The 20,930-nt window shown below is 39.3% G+C and overlaps 1 protein-coding gene across 5 annotated transcripts in view; it reads left to right on the top strand.

The window, feature by feature from the left end:
* The window catches only part of RBFOX3 (RNA binding fox-1 homolog 3), a 3,506,422-nt gene extending 3,488,468 nt beyond the window's left edge, over positions 1 to 17,954 (top strand). For 4 of the 5 annotated variants that reach the window (XM_044068066.1, XM_044068064.1, XM_044068065.1 and 1 more), the window contains 2 exons: positions 1,328 to 1,406; positions 14,584 to 17,954. In XM_044068066.1, the coding sequence (XP_043924001.1) occupies positions 1,328 to 1,406; positions 14,584 to 14,628 (124 nt within the window). In that variant the 3' untranslated portion in view covers positions 14,629 to 17,954. The remainder of the gene's footprint in view (positions 1 to 1,327; positions 1,407 to 14,583) is intronic. The other variant, XM_044068063.1, reaches the window with a different exon arrangement.
* Positions 17,955 to 20,930: the final 2,976 nt, after the last annotated feature.

The following is a 20,930-nucleotide window of genomic DNA, read 5'->3' as shown; positions in this document are numbered from 1 at the left end:
TCAAACACTTCTTCTGTGAAGGAGAGATGGGTCTGCTGACAGACTGCACCTGTCAGTCATGGCCAGTGATCTATCCAAGGTAATAAAACAAAAAAATGCATATCTTAAAATGCTGCTGTTTCTGTCTGTAAAACATGGAAAAGGAAATCACATAGCTAAAAATGGAAGAATTTATAAATTAATTAGGGATCTTTGTTAAAATTATACAAATCATATTTTCTTTGGGGTAATTTATAGAGTAAAGGTGATGCACCATTCTTACCTACCATATATTTTAAAACTCATTTTGTGGTCCTTCATCCAGTGGCCTCGGGTGTCCCATCATATCATGCACCCAGTATTACCATTTGAGTCCTTAGCAGAGGATAGAAACTAGACAGGATGGTCAAGAGCACCATCAAATTGCTTACTGAAGGTTTTTTTTCTATAAGACACCACTATATATTGCCCCCTGCCCCCACATACAACTGATGTATAGTGAAATCAGCAAAGGCCAATGCAGTGTTTCTTAGTAAAAGATCAACTGAGGACATTTGTCAGAACTGTCTAAATCTCCTTCAAACTGCTGCCAAGCACTGCAAAAGCCAAGCCACCTCCCCCATCCACAAGATGGGAGAGCTGGCTATTGGCCAGTAAGTCATACTTCCATGTATGTTTATACTGGACTTTGGTAATCGATGCTAGATTATCAATGTCACATATGGGAATGTGACATACATAGAAAAGGCTAGCATACTAACCAAACATATTATTTCTACCTCTAAAGTTGTATCTTTAAAGGAACAAAAGTCCAAGATGAAGTATTTCTGCTTTCACAACTTACTAGCAGCACCCTGTTCTAATATATATTTAATTACAGTGATACTACCATATGGAATACTTACACATGTGCAATATTTACACACACACACACACACACACACACACACACACACACACACACGCACGCACGCACGCACACACACACACACACACACACACACACACACACATTTGAGGGCATAAAACTAAAAATACAAATGGCAGTACATGAAGAGCTGCACTATGCATTGAGGAGAGGCAAAGGGACCATGGGCAGTATGCATAAATTCCCCATGGGAGAAAGAAATCTGGAATAAATTGTTTCCTCGTTGCCTCATTTTGGTGGTTTATGCACAAGAAGCAGTCCAAAAAATTGTTGTGATATGCAGCTCATAGAAGATAGAGTCACAGCATTCAATATAAAAAAACAAACAAAAAAAAGAAAAAAGACAAGATGAACTTGATGAAAATGTGTTTTTTTTTCTAATCCTTCTTTTGTCTCCTTTTTATCCTTCTTTCTCCATAGTTATGGCAGAGTATATGCCACAGCTGATCCCTACCACCACACGATTGGACCTGCCACCACGTACAGTGTTGGCACTATGGTGAGGCCTAAGCAGCTGAGTTTGCATGGTGGAATAGAAATGGACTGTCTGAGGTTGTTGAGTGTGACATGTGACTTTGACAACTCACTTGAATTCCTGCATTGTTCTCCTTTCACCAAATTTTAAAAAGAAAGACAAAATATTTTAAGGCTGTATCTGTAGAAAATTAAATGCAAAATGCCCTAGATATACCATGGCTTAAGTTCCAGCAAGATGTTTCATACTGACACTACCGCCTTTTCTTGTTGAAGTCTGTCTAATACACAGTCAGACTGCATATTCATACACAACCTTTAAGCAGAGTGTTGCTTGCCTTTTTGTTTTTGGAATAGTCAGAGTAAACAAATGCAGACCAGTCTCAGGCTATATGCAGGCAGTGTTTAAGTGCAGATTATAAACCCCCTTTTAAGTCTCCATACCTGTTTGCTAACATCATCAAATGCAACAACAATGCAAAATAAAGGAATCATACTCATTACAGCAAAGCAATGGGATTTCAGTCACCCATACACAACTGGGGGATCTCAGTCCCCAAAGTTTAAGAGAACGAAGTCACTCACCAAAGCACATTCACATGTGCACAATAGTAGGATCCTTGTCACAAGTGGGATCTTATTCACCTATTTACAACAGAGGGATCTCTGTCACCCATACAAAAATAGATGGATCTCAGTCACACATGCACAGCAGAGGGAAATGAGTCACTGTTGCATAGCAGAAGACTTTCATTTACACATACCCAACAGAAGGATCCTAGTCACATATGCACAATAGGGGGATCCTTGTCACCCATACAAATAGGGATATGTCAGTCATACATGCACAGCAGAGCAATATGAGTCAGTGCTGAACAGTAGGGGACATTCATTCATGTACACACAGCAGAAGGAAACTCATCTATGTGCACCATAGGGATCCTGGTCATGCATGCACAGCAGGAGATCTTACACAGTCAATCAAAGCAGAGGAGCTACCATTCACCCATGCATATCAAAGGAATTTTGGTCACGTGCAAAACAGTGAGATCCTAATCACCCTCATGCAACAGAGAAATATTGGTCATTCATACATGCACAACAGAGGGCTGTCAGTGTCACTCACACATAGCAGAAAGATTCATTTACACATACCCAGCAAAGTGATCCTTGTCTCCTATGTGTAACAGAGAGATCTCACTCATGCATACATAAAAGAGGGGTTGTTACTCAGTGATACACAACAGAGGGATCTGTGTTGTTGGTGGATTACAAAAGGATGTCAATTTCCTACACGTAAGAGGGGGATCCTAGTAACACATGCAAAATCAATAGGTTCTTAGGTAGGTACTAGGCTATCTGCCCGAAGGCATTTATAAGCCTAGCCAGAATGTGTTGGCTTTTGCCGCCCCCTAGATTAGTTCCCTGTGCCTCTGTCTAGCAGAGCCACTGAAGTTATCCCTGGGGTAAACTTTCTGTTTCCCATCCACTCGTCAAGGTTTCTCTTGAAGAGTGCTAGCGAGGAGCTCTGCCTAATGTAGATTAGAATCTTGTTCCAAAGCATGGGAAGTCTCTGGGACAGGAATCTATACCTCCAGCATATCTTATTTATTGTTGTGGTGAGGTTTAGATCCCTAGAGTGTGTGGCTTGAGGGGATAATGTTTTCTTTAGGTGGAGCATGTCCATCAATTCTGGGTTGGACATGGCCTTATATGTCAGGCAGAGATCACCTCTGAGAAGGCAGTATGCAACCGAGTACAGCTTTTCTTCAGTCGAGTTGAATAGGGCATCTGTTTGAGGCCAGTGAACCTCTTGGTGAGGTACTTCTGTGGTCTTTCCAGCTGTTGCATGTGTCTTGTAAGGTACATCCCAAATGGGGCATTGTACTCTATGTTGGGTCTGATGAGTGATGAGTAGAGGGGCACAATGACCTCTTTTGATCTGGATGCAAACCCTTTTGTGATTAAGTGGACCACATAGAAGGATTTTCTAACCACTTTGGCAATGTGATTATCAAAGGAGAGATTGTTATCTACTTGGGTCCCCAGATCCCTTATTATGTTTTCCATATTTAGGGGACTACCACCTATGTGGTAGTTTGTGGGTACTTTGTTATTTTCAAAGGGAATAACTATGCACTTTTTGGCATTTAGCTTGAGGCCATGATCTTGACAGCAGGTATCCTTTTCAGTGAGACACTTTTGGAAGATGCCTGTGTCAGCCGGTGAGTCACTTATAGCCCCTAGGTTTGCAGTCGTCTGTGAACTTGGTCAGCCATAGTCCTCCTGTGCTTGTCTGTACCTCTTTGAAGTATATGCCGAACAGGAGGGGTCCTAGGACTGAGCCCTGGGGAATGCCACTTGTAACCGGATTAGAGTCAGACCTAGCTCCCACAACTCTCACTATGTGGGTTCTGTCCGTGAGCCAATTGGCAACCCATCTTGTGACATAGGGGTTTATGTTCAGGCTGCTAAGCTTGTCTATAATACCAGAATGGGAATGGTGTTGAAGGCATTTGCAAGGTCTAGGTAGGCTGTGTGTACCACCTTTCCCTCATCTATAGCCTTGGTAACTTTCTCAAAGAAGTCCACCAGGTTAAGGAGGCATGATCTGCCCCTAACAAAGCCTACCTGGGTAGGGTCCAGTGTTTGGAGGTTCCCAATGTCTCTGTTAATGAGTTCCATAATGATGCACTCCATAGCCTTGCAGACCAAGCTAGTCAGACTTATAGGGAGATAGTTCCCGGGGTTTGTTGTGGCTTTGTGGAGCAGAATAACTGTTGCTGTGCACCACTCTATGGATATGTAGCTTGTGGAGAGGCTGAGTTTGAACAGTATGTTTAGGTGAGGGGTTAATTTGTCTTTGAGCTCATGTAGGACGCAGCCTGGGACACCATCCAGTCCCATTGATGCTGTGTTTTTGGCTTTGGAGAGGGCTATTTTAACTTGAGTGTCTGTGATTTCTGGGGCTCTACATTCTTCTGGTATGGTTATGGACCCTTTTTGGGTGAGAGGGGGGTGAAGTTTGCACTGAACCTGTCTGCCAGGATGTTGGCAATATCGGTTGGTTCCGTGTATTTTGTGACATTCTGCACCAACTCCGAGCAGATCTGAGCATTAACACTTAGATTCTTGACATAGTAAAAAAATGTCTTGTGGTTATCTTTGGAGTCCTGGGCAAGTTTTCTTTCAAATCTTGCCTTGGATGATTTTATTAGGAATCGTAGTTTCTTGCTATACTGATCAGGGATGTCTTCCCTTCTTGGGATTTTACTTTTTTCTGTACTAGTTTCCTCCTTCTATTGCATAGCTTGTTTATGGCAGGGGTCCACCAGACTGGTTTCCTTTTCTTGGAGGAGTGAGTCTTGGTTTTGCTTGGGATAGCACGATCCATACATTCTTGTAGGTGCCCATAGAATGCATTAGTAAAGGATTTTGCAGCTTGGACAGCATTATCCTTTAGCATGGGGACTTTGAAACTTTCCACCTACATCTTAAGTAACGTGAAGTTTGCTTTTGAAAAGTTTTTCATGGTGGTTTCCTTGTCCGGGGGTGGGGGCGGAATGTGGATAACCAAAGTAATTTGTTTATGGTCAGATCTAACCAGCGAGGGGTTGAACTCCGGTGTGGAACACCAGTCACCCATGTTGGTAATGACCAGGTCCAATATGTTGTCACCTCTGGTGGGAGTTTTGACCAGATGTTCCAGGGTGTTTGAGTTTATAAATTCTAGGAAATGTTGGGCAAGGGAGTTAGTACTTGAGTAGTTCTCCCAGTTAATGTTTGGGTAGCTGAAATCACCCAATATTAGGATGGTTGGTAGGACCTTTATGTTACCCAGTGTTTCCAGAAATGTGGAATGGGGGTCCTGGGACATGGTGGGTGATCTGTAGCAAGCTACAATTTGAATTGCAGTTTTGCCCATTGTTAGTTGCATGTGGATAATCTCTGAAGCATTGTGCTGTGCCACTAACCTGGAGGTGTGGGTATCCTTGATGAATATGGATACTCCCCCGCCTTTTGTATGTCGGTCCGGGTTCTGTTGCCAAAATGTATGGTATGAGTTGTAGCCTGTTAGTGCTGGGGTGCTCTCTGGAGCCTTAAACCAGGTTTCTGTTACTGCACATATATCGATTTTCTCCATACTGAGGAGTGCCTCGATTGCATGCATTTTGAGGTTTAGACTTCTGGCATTGAGTAGTATTACCCTCAGATTTTTGTTACTTGTGCTATTTATGGTGGAGGGTTTGTCTTTTGAGCCTTGCCTAAAAAAGGCAATATGGGGGTGGCAAGAGCCATGGCCAGTATACGAAAACCTAAGGGTGATAGGTGCAAGCCATCTCTAGCGAAGCAGTGTGGCTTGTTGAGCATGTCATCCCAGGCAGACAGATACTGGATCCCCTTTGAATGACACCAGAAACTTAGCCAATTGTTGAAATTGATAATTTTTCCATTATACCGTGGTATAATTCTTGGAGAGGGCAGGATCCTACTCAGGGTCAGGGTCATACCAGCCTGGGCTATGTGATCATTGAGCTCTTCCATGTCTCTTTTCATGTAGTCCAGGGCGGTATGGCTCAGGTCATTCACACCAACATGGACAATGACAGAGTCATATTTGTACTTGTTCTGGAGTGACCTGAGTGCTTGTGTTATATGGCGGATCCTGGCACCTGAGAGGCAGCTAACAATAACCTTCTCCTTATTCAGCCTAGTGAGTGGGACGTCAGTGTGACTGACTATAGAGTCACCTATTATTAGTATGTTGGGTATGTTATTTTGCCTTGAGGGCTGTGATTGTGTGGCACACTGGTTTTGTGAAGTATGTGTTTCATGGTTTGTGTTGGGGGGTGGAGGTTGCTTGGATGTCTGGTTTGGAGGGCTCTGTTGCTTTTGCAGATTTTTATTTAGAGCCTCCGAGTATGTTTTTGTGTATTTACATGTGTTTTTTACCAGTGCTGGTTTAATGGGTGTATGTGAGACTGGTGGTGTGATGCCAGTATTTCCCTTCTCCTCTTGACTGTCTGATCCAGTCTTGGGTTGAGAGAGCTTAGCCTCCAGTTTGGCTGTATAATTGCATCTGTCGCATGCTGGATGTTAGTTACACATGCACAACAGAGGGATCCAGATTACCCATACATAATGCTACATATTACCCATGCATAACAGAGGACTTTCATTCACCCAAGGACAACAGTGGAATCCTCATCACAGCAGATACATCTCAGTCATTCACATGGAATATAGGAATCTTCATTATGAGTATGAAACAGAGGGTCCTAGCTGTGCAGGGTCTATTTTATATATTTGAACGCTTAAAAGTTCGAATCACTAAAGATTGAACTTTAGTGATCGAACTTTTAAATGTTCGAATATATTAAAAATTAATATTTAAAACAAAAAAAGTAAAAGTAAAGGGTGTAAGCAGGGGGGCAAGCCCCCCTGCACCCCCCACATCCCTAGCTACTTAAATATACCAACTCCGAGATCGCACTTCAGTGTGCTACAGTGCAGAAATGGAAAATTTCCCATTTCCTACACTGTAGCACAATCTTGGAGTTGGTATATTTAAATAGTGGGGAGTGTGGGGGGGTGCAGCCCCCCATGTGGGTGGTGCAGGGTGGTTTGCCCCCCTGCTTACACCCTTTAGTTTTACTTTTTTTGTTTAGTTTTTTTTTTTTTTTTTTTTTTTTTAATATATTTGAACATTTAAATGTTTGATCACTAAAGTTCGATCTTTAGTGATTCAAACATTTAAGCATTCGAATATATATAAAATAGACCCGCTGTGCATACACAACAGAAGGATATCATTCATCCATACACAATGTAAGAATCAGTCACTCATATGTTGCAGAGGGCTCTCAATCAATTCTGAATAAGAGACGGATCCTAGTTGCTTATTCATCCAGGCACAACAAATGGATTTTATTCTCCTTGGAACAACAGCCAAATCTGCTACCCATGCACAACAGAGGCATCTTACTCGCCCATACACAAAAATGGGTGTCATTCAGTTATGCACAACTGTAGGATCCAGATCATTAGTGTACATCACAAGTATTTCATTTGCCTGTATACAACAGAGTCATTTCAGTCACCTCCATTGTAGTCACCTGTACTCAACAGACAGATCTGTCTTCTATACACAATCACTTCTATACAACAGAGGAAGTTTGACTGCTTGTTAATGAGCTCAATTGTGTAAAGCTTTGGATAACACAAAGCCATCTTAGGAACAGCATTATGTCCCATGCCTTTTTTCATTGTTCCCTTCATTTAAATCTACTGCATCATACCCAGCCTTGGAGCTACTCTAGCATGACTCATCTTCTCATTCACAGCCATGAAGTGCATGCCATAAGGATTACACCAGGATCCACTAGTGAGAATTACTAGGAAAGAAGCAGAGAATTAGACAGGCAGATATTACTATGCACCTCTTTAGTGGACTTTTTTAGGGGGGGGGGTTAATCTCCCCTGCAGCTGCCTCTCTTCTGTCATTGCTGCTTCTTCCTCATCCAATCATTCTACCAGGCTCTCCTAAATGTCCCTGGTCTTATGCTGCCCCAGGTGTTAGGCTGCCCCATGTTTGGAGGTAGTGAGGAGATCAACCCAGTGCAAAAATCATATCCATAGGTTCATAGGTTGGTACTAGGCTATCGGCCCTAGGACCTATACAAGCCTAGCCATAACAATTCCCTGGCTATTTCTTCCCACAGTATTTACTTCCCCTGGACCCCTGTCTAGCAGAGCAACTGATGTGATCCCCGGGGTGAATTTCCTATCTTCCATCCAATCATCAAGGTTCCTTTTGAAGAGGGCCAAAGAGGCACTCTGCTTGACATGTATGGGCAGTCTGTTCCAGAGTCTGGGGAGTCTCTGGATCAGGAACCTATCCCTCTAGCATCTTTTGTTTATTGTGATAACAAGATTTAGATCCCTGGAGCGTGTGTCTCTGAGGGATTGGGATTTCTTTATGTGTACTATGTCCAACAGCTCTGGGTTTGACATGACCTTGTATGTTAAGCAGAGATTGCCTCTGAGTAGACAATATGCGACAGAGTATAGGTGGAGTTTTTTTAGATGGTCATCATAGGGCATCTGCTTTAGGCCTGTGATTCTTTTAGTGAGGTATTTCTGCGGCCTTTCCAGTTGTTGCAGATGTCTTGAGAGGTACATACCAAATGGGGCATTGTATTCTATAATGGGTCTAATGAGGGATGAGTACAGTGAGACAATGAACACTTTTTTTCTGGATGAAAAGCCCTTAGTGATGAGGTGTGTCACATAGAAGGATTTCCTGACTGTTGTGACGATGTGGTTATCGAAGGTGGGACCACTGTCCACTTGTGTCCCTAAGTTTCTTATTACACATTCAGTGTTTAGTGTACTGCCACCTATGTGGTAATTCATGGGTACATGTTTTTTCCCAAAGGGGATAACTATAAATTTCTTGGCATTGAGCTTGAGCCTATGGCTCTGGCACCAAGCATCAGTTTCTGTAAGGCCCTTTTGTAGAATATCCACATCATTTGGGGATTCAGTAATGGCTCCCAGTTTGCAGTCATCTGTGAACTTTATTAGCCAGAGTCTCTTAGTGTTGGCCTGTACTTCAGAGAAGTAGATGCCAAACAAAGAGGGGTCCCATGACTGATCCCTGAGGTACTCCACTTGTCACTTGTCTGGAGCTGGATTTGGAGTTGGCTACTTTTACAATGTGGGTTCTGTCAGTAAGCCAGTTGGCAACCCATCGAGTGATGTAGGGATTAATGCCCAGCCTAGTAAGTTTATCTATGATTCCAGAGTTGGGGATGGTGTTGAAGGCCTTGGCGAGGTACAGATAGACTGTGTGGACCACCTTACTCTTGTCCATGGCTCTGGAGACTGATTTGAAGAAGTCAATCAGGTTTAGGAGGCAAGATCGGCCCTTCACGAACCCAAACTGCATGGGGTCCAGTGTTTGAAGGTTGCCAATGTCTTTGTTTATAAGTTCCATGATAATACGTTCCATGGCCTTGCAGATCAGGCTCATCAGACTGATGAGGCGGTAGTTCCCGGGATCCAAGGTGGATCCCCCCTTGTGGAGTGGGATAACTGTAGCTGTGCACCACTCAGTGGTCATGAAGCCTGAGGTGAGGCTATGATTAAACATGACACTTAGGTGAGGTTCCAGTTCATTTTGTAGTTCATGTAGTACACAGCCTGGGATGTTGTCTGGTCCCATGGATGCTGTATTCTTAGCTTTGGAGAGTGTGTTTTTTACCTGTGTGGCCGTTATTAATGGAATTTGGCAATCTTTTGGTATTGAGATGGGCTCTTTAGGGGGTGAGGGGGGGTGAAGTTTGCACTGAATTGATCTGCCAGGATATTGGCAATATCCTTGGAATAATATATTTAATGCCATTCTATTGTAGCTCAGAGCAGATCTGAGCATTGCCATTTAGATTCTTGACATAGCTATTGAATGCCTTGTGGTTTTCTTTGGAATCTTTGGCAATTTTATTTTCGTAACTAGCTTTGGAGGATTTTATGAGGGATCTCAGCTTCTTACTGAGGCTGGTAAGGGTGTTCTTTGTACCCTGGGATTTTCCTCTTTTCTGCAACAGTTTCTTCCTTTTGTTGTAAAGTTTGTTTATGGCAAGGGACCACCAGATTGGCTTCCTTTTTTTGGAGGAGAGCGTCTTGGTTCTATTGGGGATGACACGATTCATGCACAAGTGGATGTGCTCATACAGTGCCTTAGTGTAGAATTCAGCAGTCAAACTTTCAGTTCCTGTCTGCATGGTTGTCATGAAGTTTGTCACTTCTGACTTGAGTAGCATGAAGTTGGCTTTGGAGAAGTTTTTTATGGAGGTTTCCTTACAGGGGGGTAGGGGTGGGATCTGGATGTCAAGTGTGATTAGCTTATGGTCAGACCTGACCAATGAGAGGGTGACCATAGGTGTGAAGCATCGATTTCCCATGTTGGTAATGACCAGGTCTAGGATATTGGAGCCCTTGTGGGAGTAAGGATTAGTTGATCCAGGCCATTGGAATTTATGAATTCCAAGAACCGTTGGGCAAAGGTGTTGGTACACGAGTAGTTTTCACAGTTGATGGCAGAGTAGTTGAAATCACCCACTATTAAGGTGTTTGGTTGTATCTTAATATTTTCCAGTATGTTTAGAAAAGTGTAGTGAGAATCTTGGGGCATGGTGGGGGATCTGTAGCATATTGATATGAAGGGTATTTTTTACTTATGCCCTAACTACCCGTTACCCCATGTGCATGCTTGCAACTTCCAATGGGTGGATGTGCAGTGGGAACGTGTGGTATATCATCCCACCTCTACAGCAACAGCCAATGTCTTCCACCTGTTCCTACTAAGGACAACACTCCTCTTTTATTTGTCCAATGCCCCCACCAGACTTCTAATGCAAGCAACATTCAGGATGCACTCTCTTCCCAGGATGGTCATGCCAACCCTTACTCTGCCATGCCTCAGACATCTCAGATGCTAATCAACCAGAGTTGCCTGGGCCATAGTTGGAGTGTTATCCCTCTACTTCATTGTATGGTATCTGTCAGTATCTTCATTGCATGTTCTTATTGGTATGGCATCACGGACATTTATGACAGACTTTGGTCTCACCTGTCTTGAAGTCTATCAGTTATCTAGAGCAGTCAGTTCAGATAAGGTTAGTCATGAGGTGAATCGTATAATGTTATTAGTGGTATTCTAGGATTACTGTGATTGAAAACTAAAAGAGGTACAAAACAACATTCTTTGGAGTGATCACAATGGTGCTTAATAGAAGGCAAGATTATTTATTTATTGTTTATTTTACATTTGTTAACCGGGATAGTTCATCTGGACATAAGTCCATTTTCAGTGGAGGCCCGAGAAGAAAAGCTCCAGAGATACAACTTAATAGACATTAATATAAAAAGGAACAAATACATTAATATGAAAAGAAAAATGCAAATGTACAATTGGCATCTTGGGTATAACATCAAAATTATAGGACTAAGTAATAGTATACAATGATATGTAAATATCATAAAAATTGTATAAAAAGGAAGGAGTTTACTTTTTTCACGGGAGGTATTTGAAAGTATGTTAAGTTTTTTCAGTTAGGTTAGTATAAAAACAGAAAGAGGAGAATGGGGGGGTTAGAAGAAGGGAATACATCAAGTATGTAAGCAGAGTTCACAGAATGGGGAATAAGACATACAGGGAGAGGTTATCCTAGGTTAATACAGAAGCAGATCCAGTTACTATGTAAATAGTCTTTTAGGTGTTTTTTGAATAGAGTTATGTCTGTGATGTTTAAAATATGTTGTGAAATAGTGTTCCAGATTTTAGAGGTGTGGTCGGAATAGAGGGAATCCCCAGCCTTGTTGTTGCTTTTGGAGACTTACAGGAGTGTTTTAAGTGTAGAACGGAGTTGACGAGTATTTGTGTATGTGATTAGATTTCTTGTTGCTGGTTATTGTAGGGTCATTGTTTCATATCACTTCAAGAAAGGAATCTACTTTCTGGTCTCTTGCAGTTCCTGTTGGACTATAGACACAGCAGTCTGTGTTTTCTTTAGTCCAGAGAGAGGATATTAATGTAATCTTTGCACTCTGCATTTCCAAGAATGGAATCTTATTTCTGGTATAACTCCATTTATAGTAAGTACATTGCTGTGTAACATCTTCTGTAAGTTTCCTTAGCTGAAATACTAAAGTCTAATTAGGGAAGCAGTTCTAGGTGTTTATAACACACTGTGCCTTACTGCCTTCCAGCTTTCTTCATCCAAGAGGGTTTGTCACAGTTTCTGGAACTAATGTAGTGCTTCACATGCTGAAGGCCTTTGATGCCAAAATGATGACCATGTTAGATAAGAAGAAATACATGCATTCATATTATTGTACATTCCTTTTACCGGTGAGTGTCAAAACAAAATTTAGGTTCCTAATTTTGGATTTCTTTGTTTTCTGTTAAGAGAAACCCTTTGGAGGATGGGCTAACAGTGCTGTTGCTCCCATAGGAGAGCTCAGTTCAGCAAGATAAGCGAATTCCACAGATTTATATTCATTTATGTTTATATTCATAAACACTAGGCATTGTTGACTCTTCGTACTTTGACTCTAAGCTACATTCCAGTAGATATTCTATGAGTAGTTGTATTACTTCAGTGAATTTGGACTGAACTATCATCATAATTTGCTTTCATTGAGAAAATACTTTGATTAGGTTTTTTTTTTTTAAGTAAAAATGTGCAAAGAAACACAAGGATGCAGGATGAGTTGTATAAGGTCACATGGCTGATGCCCGGTGTCAGGCCCTACAACCCCAGTGCTGTTTGTTCAACCACGTTGGTGTGCTGCATGGAATTATGACACACATATGACATTTTGCTTATTGTTCTCAATACAGTGGCTGTAAGTGGTGCATTTTTTGTGTTACTTGTGTGACAAAATCTAAAGGTAAATACAGAGGTGTTTTATATATATATATATATATATATATATATATATATATATATATATATATATATATCAACATAAGCTCATAGCTGCATGACCATATTATTTTTAAAATGTGCATGCCAAATCATATTAGGATGTTTCTTCATATAACAACAAAAAGACAGCTTGCGTACTACATGCTTGTAAAACACAAGGAAATATATATGTATGATATGTATGTGACTACTTCTGCTTTGATAGTGTTCTCATTTTTTTCATGCAGTGCACACTTGGAAAAAATATATGGTGCAGATATTTTAAAAACAGAAGAGTTAGTCATATGCCTAGTATATTATGCTACTGTAACTGGACATAGTGTGGGCCATTATTAATATCATAGGCATATTTTATGCAATAATAGAATTACTGATATCATAAGCATTTGTATCAATATCTTACAAACGATATATTCTGCCAGAAACAAGTGAACAAAATCATTGTTACAATGTGCATTACAATCTATGTTTGTTGTCATATACCTCAAGGAGAACATCTAAAGCTACCGTAGGTAACCTGCATGCAAAGACAAATTAGCATTTATAGATGTTAATGTTTGTTTTTAGCTAGCTTTGCAGCCAACATCAGAGATGAAAAAAAAAAAACTTTTTCATAACTATATTTTCTTTAATAAGGCAATTTACCAGCAACTGTAGCGGCATGCCATAGGAGATACATCCTAAAAGATTTCCATTTTTATGCCCCTACCTGATTTCCCAGGCAGGTATACATCCTCTAGATAAATGATTTGAGTTTACCAAGCTGACATCCACTTGTGTATTTTTCCCTTATTTTTATTCTTTTGTTAAATACTAATCCCAGGTGCAGCTGCTAGCTAAAAGCTTTCATTAATTAAGACATTTCTTCCTCTTCATTTGCTTAATTAGATTTGTAACATCCATTCCTCTTGCATTTTTCCTGATTTCTTCCTTTTCGGAACTCTGTTTCCCAGAGTTCATAGACAGAGAGCATTCCCTTTTTTTTTAGTCCTCTTCTGCTCATTGAATCTGAGTGTAACAGTGGTGCATGTATAGCAGTGATGATGTAATCCTGGGGTGCATTTAACCATGATGGGGGCATAAGACACACGGGGTGCATTTTTAAAGATGAATAGGGAAACCCACTGACAATTTGCAGAGGAGCAAGAATTTCCTGCTTTCGTCAAACTGGAAAAAATTTTATTTAAAAATCAGAGCAGCAGCAGAATCCAAGACCAAACAAAGAACTGACACATATTTCCAGCACATTTTTGGGTAGGGGTGGGGAGGTAAGTAAATTGTCTTTTAGTATAAGTACCTTGAATACATAGTTTTCAGTCCTTTTTGGGTAACCCTATTTGCTTAGCTGGGGAGGTAACACACTATCCAAAGCAATTAGGTAGACAAAACTGGGCAGGCTGCACACAAATAGTACACTCTCAGAGCTTTTACATAACATCAAGAATTATCTGTATGCCCTCTGTGATATATTACTGGTATATCAGGTCAGTAACTGCACTTATGATGCGTTATCCCATAAATCCATAATATGCACCAGCTGTGATTCAAATTCAGCAGACATGATGACAGCAAAGTCAAAATAATCTTTAGAAAGGGAAGAAACTGGAAATAGCAATTTTAAGAAAACAATGAACAAAAAAAATCTAAACAAAAATAATTTTCAAAAATACTGATTGGAATTTTTTTTTTTCATCTTTGATGTTGCAGGCTAGCGTTTACAGAGGAGGGTACAGTCGCTTCACTCCCTACTAGCAAGAGAAACTCAATGAAAAATTATAACACACTGACTGCTTTAAAATATTGTAATGAAAAAAAAAAAAAAAAGATCACAGGAAAACAATACCACCTGGGTCAGGACCACACAGTACTGATCCTCTGTCTACAGCAAACAATTTTTTACCTCAGAGCGTTTTCTTTTTTTTTTAATTCTGTTTCTGTATTCAGTCTCACATTTTGATTTTTTTCTTAAATTCAATTAAAACAACTGAGACAGTCCAACCATGAAAGTAACACAGAAGAATGCTGGGTAGAATCCTACATAAGGAGCATGCTAATAAAGCTGCATGCCATTGGTCAAGGCAGCTAGTGTTGCTAGAATGGAGCTCACCCAATATACATATAGCTGGTGCTGGACATAACTCATAAAGCTGGTTTGCTAGACTTTGTTATTTTTGCTGCAGTTATGTAATGGGCTGAGAAGAGAACTTTGAAAAAATAAATAAGTAATACAAAATTTATGAGATCATTTTTGTAGAGTCTGAACCACCAACTCCTGGATGACTTTCTAATCCTAACCCTTAGCAAATTGTTACAGCAATACATATGGATACAGATGTAAAAACATTATATTTCCATGCAACACAGTCCAGCATCATGCTAGTCGATTGTCAGTTTCCAATATGTTTGGAAAATTATAGCTGCAGCTTTTATTGTTAACTTTGTTTAGTAAAGTTTGTTCATTCCTACCTTGGCAGAATCCTGCGTTCTGAGTGGCTGAACGGTATCGCTTGGTTGAACTGCAGCTAAACTTATTCAGGATACCCTACAGAGAATGGACTTCTGCAAGCTGGCTGGTAGAAATGACCAAGGAAGAGAGATGACTACAGACTGCAAACATAAATAGAAAAAAAAGGAAAGCTCATCTCTTGTCTATTTGTTACCTCTCTTCATAAACATTTTGCATCTGAAAATCTTGCTGCATTTAGTCGACATGGATGTAAATATGACACCTCAATTCCTCATATGTGAATTCTGTATTCTGGGGAATTTCTACAAGAAGACAGACTTGTTTTGTGTCAGACCTGATAATACTGTTTTTCAGGAGAATCTCCTATTACCAACTATGCATGTTCAGAATGATCTCTGGTCTCATCTTTTGGCAGCACTTTCTTGGGGGAAAATGTTGTTTATAATAAGACTGAGGGGGCTTAACAAAGAACCATTTACCATTACATCATGAAATAATTTCCTAAACATATTGTAGTAGTCATTTTAAGCTGTGCCAGGTGTCTTAATTACAATATTGTTCATTGGCATACTGTCTTACCTTGTCACCACCATCATTATCTGCTTAGCTAGGAACAAGAAAAAGGAACTGAGCTTCATTTGTTGGGCTGGATTCTTCTAACCCCCCCCCCAAAAGTGTTGCACTTGATTGAATTAAAGAAAAAGCTTCCTAATATAATGTGCTATTTGCTGGAGTGGACTCATAAAATGAGATTTCTCCAGAAAGAAAGAAAGAAAAAAAATGTTTTCTTTGGTTGACCCTCAGTTCCATAACTGCAGCAGGATCTCCTCAAGAACCTCAAGTATCTCCAGAAAAGACAGAATGCAGTCTCAGAGTGGCAGATTACAATACCGAGCCCATGACGTGCAAAAGAAATCTGTTCTTTGATTCTATTGAAGAACATTTGGAAGAAAATTCTGCTACAGAAAAGAATGCTGATGTACAGAAACAGAAGGGTTGTCAAAATGACAAGAGTATTTATAATGCTTACAGTGAGGTAATATCATATAAACAAGAAAGTAGAATGGCAGGAAAAGTTAGCTATTATGTGGGTTTTGAAAAAGCATGAAAAATAAGACAGCAGTTTGGTACAGCTGTGCTCCTCTATGGAGCACCATTTGGTCCAGCTGTTAATCAATTTCCTTGAGATGCTTGGTTGGTATAACATGTCAGTTTCATATAGCATCTGCCTCTGAAGTCACAATTCATAGCACCTAATATATTGCTGTCACTCAGATGTTTCCTTTATGTCCAAAGTAGCATTCATCTGCATTTTGGCAGTATATCTTCTTGCCTTCTTGTTACCCTAGACAAATTGTTATATGTGGCAGTGTAGGTCTGTCATGACATTCACACCTCAAACTCAGAAGGCACGTGGTGGTTTCAGTACCACACTTGCAAGGTGGCATCACACCTAATTGCTCGTTGCTAGCATAAGTTACACCTACACCAAAGGGTGTACAGAATTTTGTGGATGTTATATGGCTTTCTGAAGCTGGATTCCTTTAGGTGTTATTTTCACTGAAGGTGACATATGTCTGAGAAACATCTAGAATTCTCCTCTTAATTTAAAGATCATTGGCAGCCTGATAATTTACTTTTACTTTTACTTTTGGGTGCATTTTACTGAATCATGTGTTGCATACCTCTACTTCTTAACAGGACCATACATCCTGTTTTGTGCTTTCCCCATAAAGATGTCTCTATAGTCAATAAACAGTCCCCATGTTGCTAACTTGAATTCTAATCAACATCCCCTGTCAAAATACTTTGAATTATTTCACTTAATTTACAAGTTATGGTTTAGTTGTTGATAATATGTCCAAGAGCGGTTAAGAAAACAATAGTGCTCACAAGCAGTCCAGCCTGTGTTTCATAGAAATTCTGAGTTTCCTTTTCTCCTTATTTGTTACTGGAGATGTTTTATATGAAACATGGTATTTGCTTTTGAACATGTATTTTTCCTGTTTTGTGAGATTAGAAAATATAGCTGAGATATCACAGTTGCTTTTCTCTTAACAGAATATGATGTCACTGTGGTGAGTGAAGACCTAAGAAAGGACTAAATTACAAAGCTAAATTAGCTAAAAATTAATTATGAGTTACAAAGATGGCATATTTGCATAAATCGCCTTAATAGTAAATAGTGGGAAGAAAATACAAATTGTAAATGGAGTGTAGGTTGAACCACATCAGATGATTGCTTTTTTTTTGTTAAGTCTTCTTTGAGGTATTAAAACTCCTCATGTAAACTAAAGATGAAACATTATATGTAGAGACAGATGTGAACCTCTGAAATTTTATAAACCCTAATATTTAGGGATGAGGTAGCTGAGGAAAACAATTAGTTCATCATAACATATAAATGAAGAGTAGTGCTTCATTCCTTTATTAAAGAGCTGATTTTAAAATTCTGCCATTTACCTTTCTAGTCTGCATGGTCTAAATAGTACTGTCCTAAATATAAGGAAATATTCAAATCCAAGAATTCAGTGAGTACTTGTTAATGATTGAAGAACAAGCTGTGTCACTTTCACTAACAACACATTAAGCTTTCATGCCTATATCTATATCTGTCTAACCTACATGTATATATATATATATATATATATATATATATATATATATATATATATATATATATATATATATATATATATATATATATATATATACATGTTGAGAGAAAGAGATATAAAGAGACAGAGTTTGTGTGTGCACGCATGTGTGTGTGTGTGGGTGTGTGTGTGTGTGTGTGTGTGTGTGTGTGTGTGTGTGTGTGTGTGTGTGTGTGTGTGTGTGTGTTTGCTATCACAATGTTGAAGCCCACAGTTTTGAAAATAATAATTCTGGGAATTGAAAGACCAAAATGCTGAAGACCACAATGTTCTGAAATTTTAAATACCAATCCCTCTACCAGTGTGAATTCAGGTATGAGTAATAACATGGTTACTGCAGGAGTGTGGACCATGGAATGAGTAACAACATGGGTCCTGTAACAGTGTGGACCCAGGAATGAGTGCTAACATAGGTACAGCAGGGTGGACCTCCAGGAGTTCAATACTGTGGTCTTTTAGTGTTTTGGACTTTCAGTGTTATGGTCTCAGGATTATGATAACTATACATACTGTTTTATTTTCTCTGTCACCCCAACATGCTGCCACAGTGACCTAATTACCTTAACTGGTGGAGTATAAAGAGGGGTTTCTCCAATGCTGTGGTTAGCTGAAGGCATGGAGATAGCTGGCATGCCTTTGTGGCCTTTAAGGACTGATTTGATGCTGTTGCCAGAACCAGTACTCAGTTTCTGTATCACAAAAATGAGCCCTTTATAAAACGAGCTGCAATTATGCAGATTCAGTCACAAACTGAAAGTGCAGGACTTAAAATGGCAACTGTAACATGATTTCTGAACACATAACAAGTCTAATAGTCTTAACAGACTGCAAATAAGCAAACCTAAAAAAATGTTCAGCTATAGAGCATTAATTCAAACAGGCATATTATCAGTGATCGAACATAAATTGGTAAAGCCCATAAACTGGTCAGTTTTTACAGGAATGCAATCCATCAGGGCTGTGAAATTTTAACAGAATTTCTAACAAAAAAGAGCTGTGGCCTTTCTAATCTATGTGATGGGCACTCACTGTTGGTTTGACTGGGCAATGTCATAATCATCTGTATTAGTGAGGCTGTAGAATATGTTGTGGTGTGATGCAAGAATTGGGTTTAATTTTAAGGCTGGAATGTTTGAAATTCTTTTTGAAGGTCAATGTCATGCTAAACAGAAAGATGGGAAGAAAAACATAGAAACATGGAGTTTCCCTTTTCTTGTCTAAGGATTAAAATCCATAGCTCTCACTTTAGAGTTAGTACTGGTTTGTTGCTTTGCTTGTGCTAGGAAAATGTATTTCAGTTTGACATTGTGTTGCAGCATTAGAAGGGTGGTATTACTGTATTACCATAGCAGGGCATACTTAATGGTACTGTTGCAGGTCTGCAATGTTTCTGAACAGCTGTTTCTTGCTGGAATATGTCCATGTACATGCTGACACATGCACTTCTCATACTGGAACTAAATGAAGGTACGAGCCCTAATAGGTTCTTAATGGGGTGAGCCATTTGCAGTTGGTGTGTTGTTGTTGTGATGAAGTGCTAGGTCAAACTGATATCCTGCACCTTACAAAACAAGATGTTATTGATTCTGCCATGATTTTTAAGAACGTGAAAGGTGAAATGCATTGTTACTATTTTAATGTTTTAACATTGCATGAACCTCCTAAAACTTACAACCATTCTGTTGAGAAGCAGAACCAATGGCTTCTCTTGTAATTTTCAAAAAGTATGACTTGTTGCTTCCCTTTTGTATCTGATACCACCTTAGCATTATTTAATCATTGACCACCATTGGATGCATCTCCAGGATTCACTAACATGTTTTATATATATATATATATATATATATATATATATATATATATATATATATATATATATATATATATACATACATACATGTATGTATGTCTCTGCTTTTACACATCTCCAGGATTCACTAACATGTTATATATACATGTATGTGTGTCTCTGCGTTTACACATCTCCAGGATTCACTAACATGTTATATATACATGTATGTGTGTCTCTGCTTTTACACATCTCCAGGATTCACTAACATGTTATATATACATGTATGTGTGTCTCTGCTTTTACAGAAGCTTGAACATATTGCATGTTCTTATGCTGAATTTGAGAGTCTCTGAGCATCTTGTTTGTAAGAAAAAGAGAGATATAGATATCTTATATTACTGTAGAATACTTGTCTGACCAGTTAAGGCCATAACAATGCAAATATACTTTATTTTGAAACTGATGCAGCTTGTTGTAATCTCTAATGTCGGTAACAGCCATATAGTATGTCCCATGTAGGCTATCTGGTAAGGGACTTAAAGTACCCACAGCAAAAGACACTCACACTGATGCTTTACAACAATACTAAAACAAAAGTCTTGCAATTTAATTAAATGTTGCACCTGTAATATGCTGCTAGTAAAATATAAAACAAGGTATCTAAGGTTGCTAATGATCTTTATGTATATTTGCAGAATATCCTAACTTATTTTTAAGCTTACTCTTGGAGAACAGTGCTTCAAGATGGAAGAGAACATCTAACTTATGATGCTGGTATAAGGTGTTGTGTTAAATGAAAGTCGACTTGTGTATTTGAATGCAATGCTGTACATAGGACACTCAGTTTTGTCAGTGGTTTACATGCAAATAAACTACCCATGAGTTGAGTGCTTAACCTTATCTGTAATCAACATGAGGGCTATGCAAGCCAAACATATAAAAGGTTTTCATATATTTATGTATATATTTGTTTATCTTTATATGAGCTCACAGTGTAAATTAGCACTTTTCCAAAAGCTACATGTTTTGACTTTTGCACCACCGAATTACATTTCAGGTTGTAAATGAGCTATATACCCTCAGTAATGGCAGTAATGTGCTTGGGAATAAAAATGGTGGTCACTTTATAAATCAGCAA

Source organism: Protopterus annectens, chromosome 4.part0 (assembly GCF_019279795.1).
Source record: "Protopterus annectens isolate FY-2018-M chromosome 4.part0, PAN1.0, whole genome shotgun sequence".
Taxonomy (NCBI): Eukaryota; Metazoa; Chordata; order Ceratodontiformes; family Protopteridae; genus Protopterus; species Protopterus annectens.
This window is presented reverse-complemented; position numbering and strand designations above follow the sequence as displayed.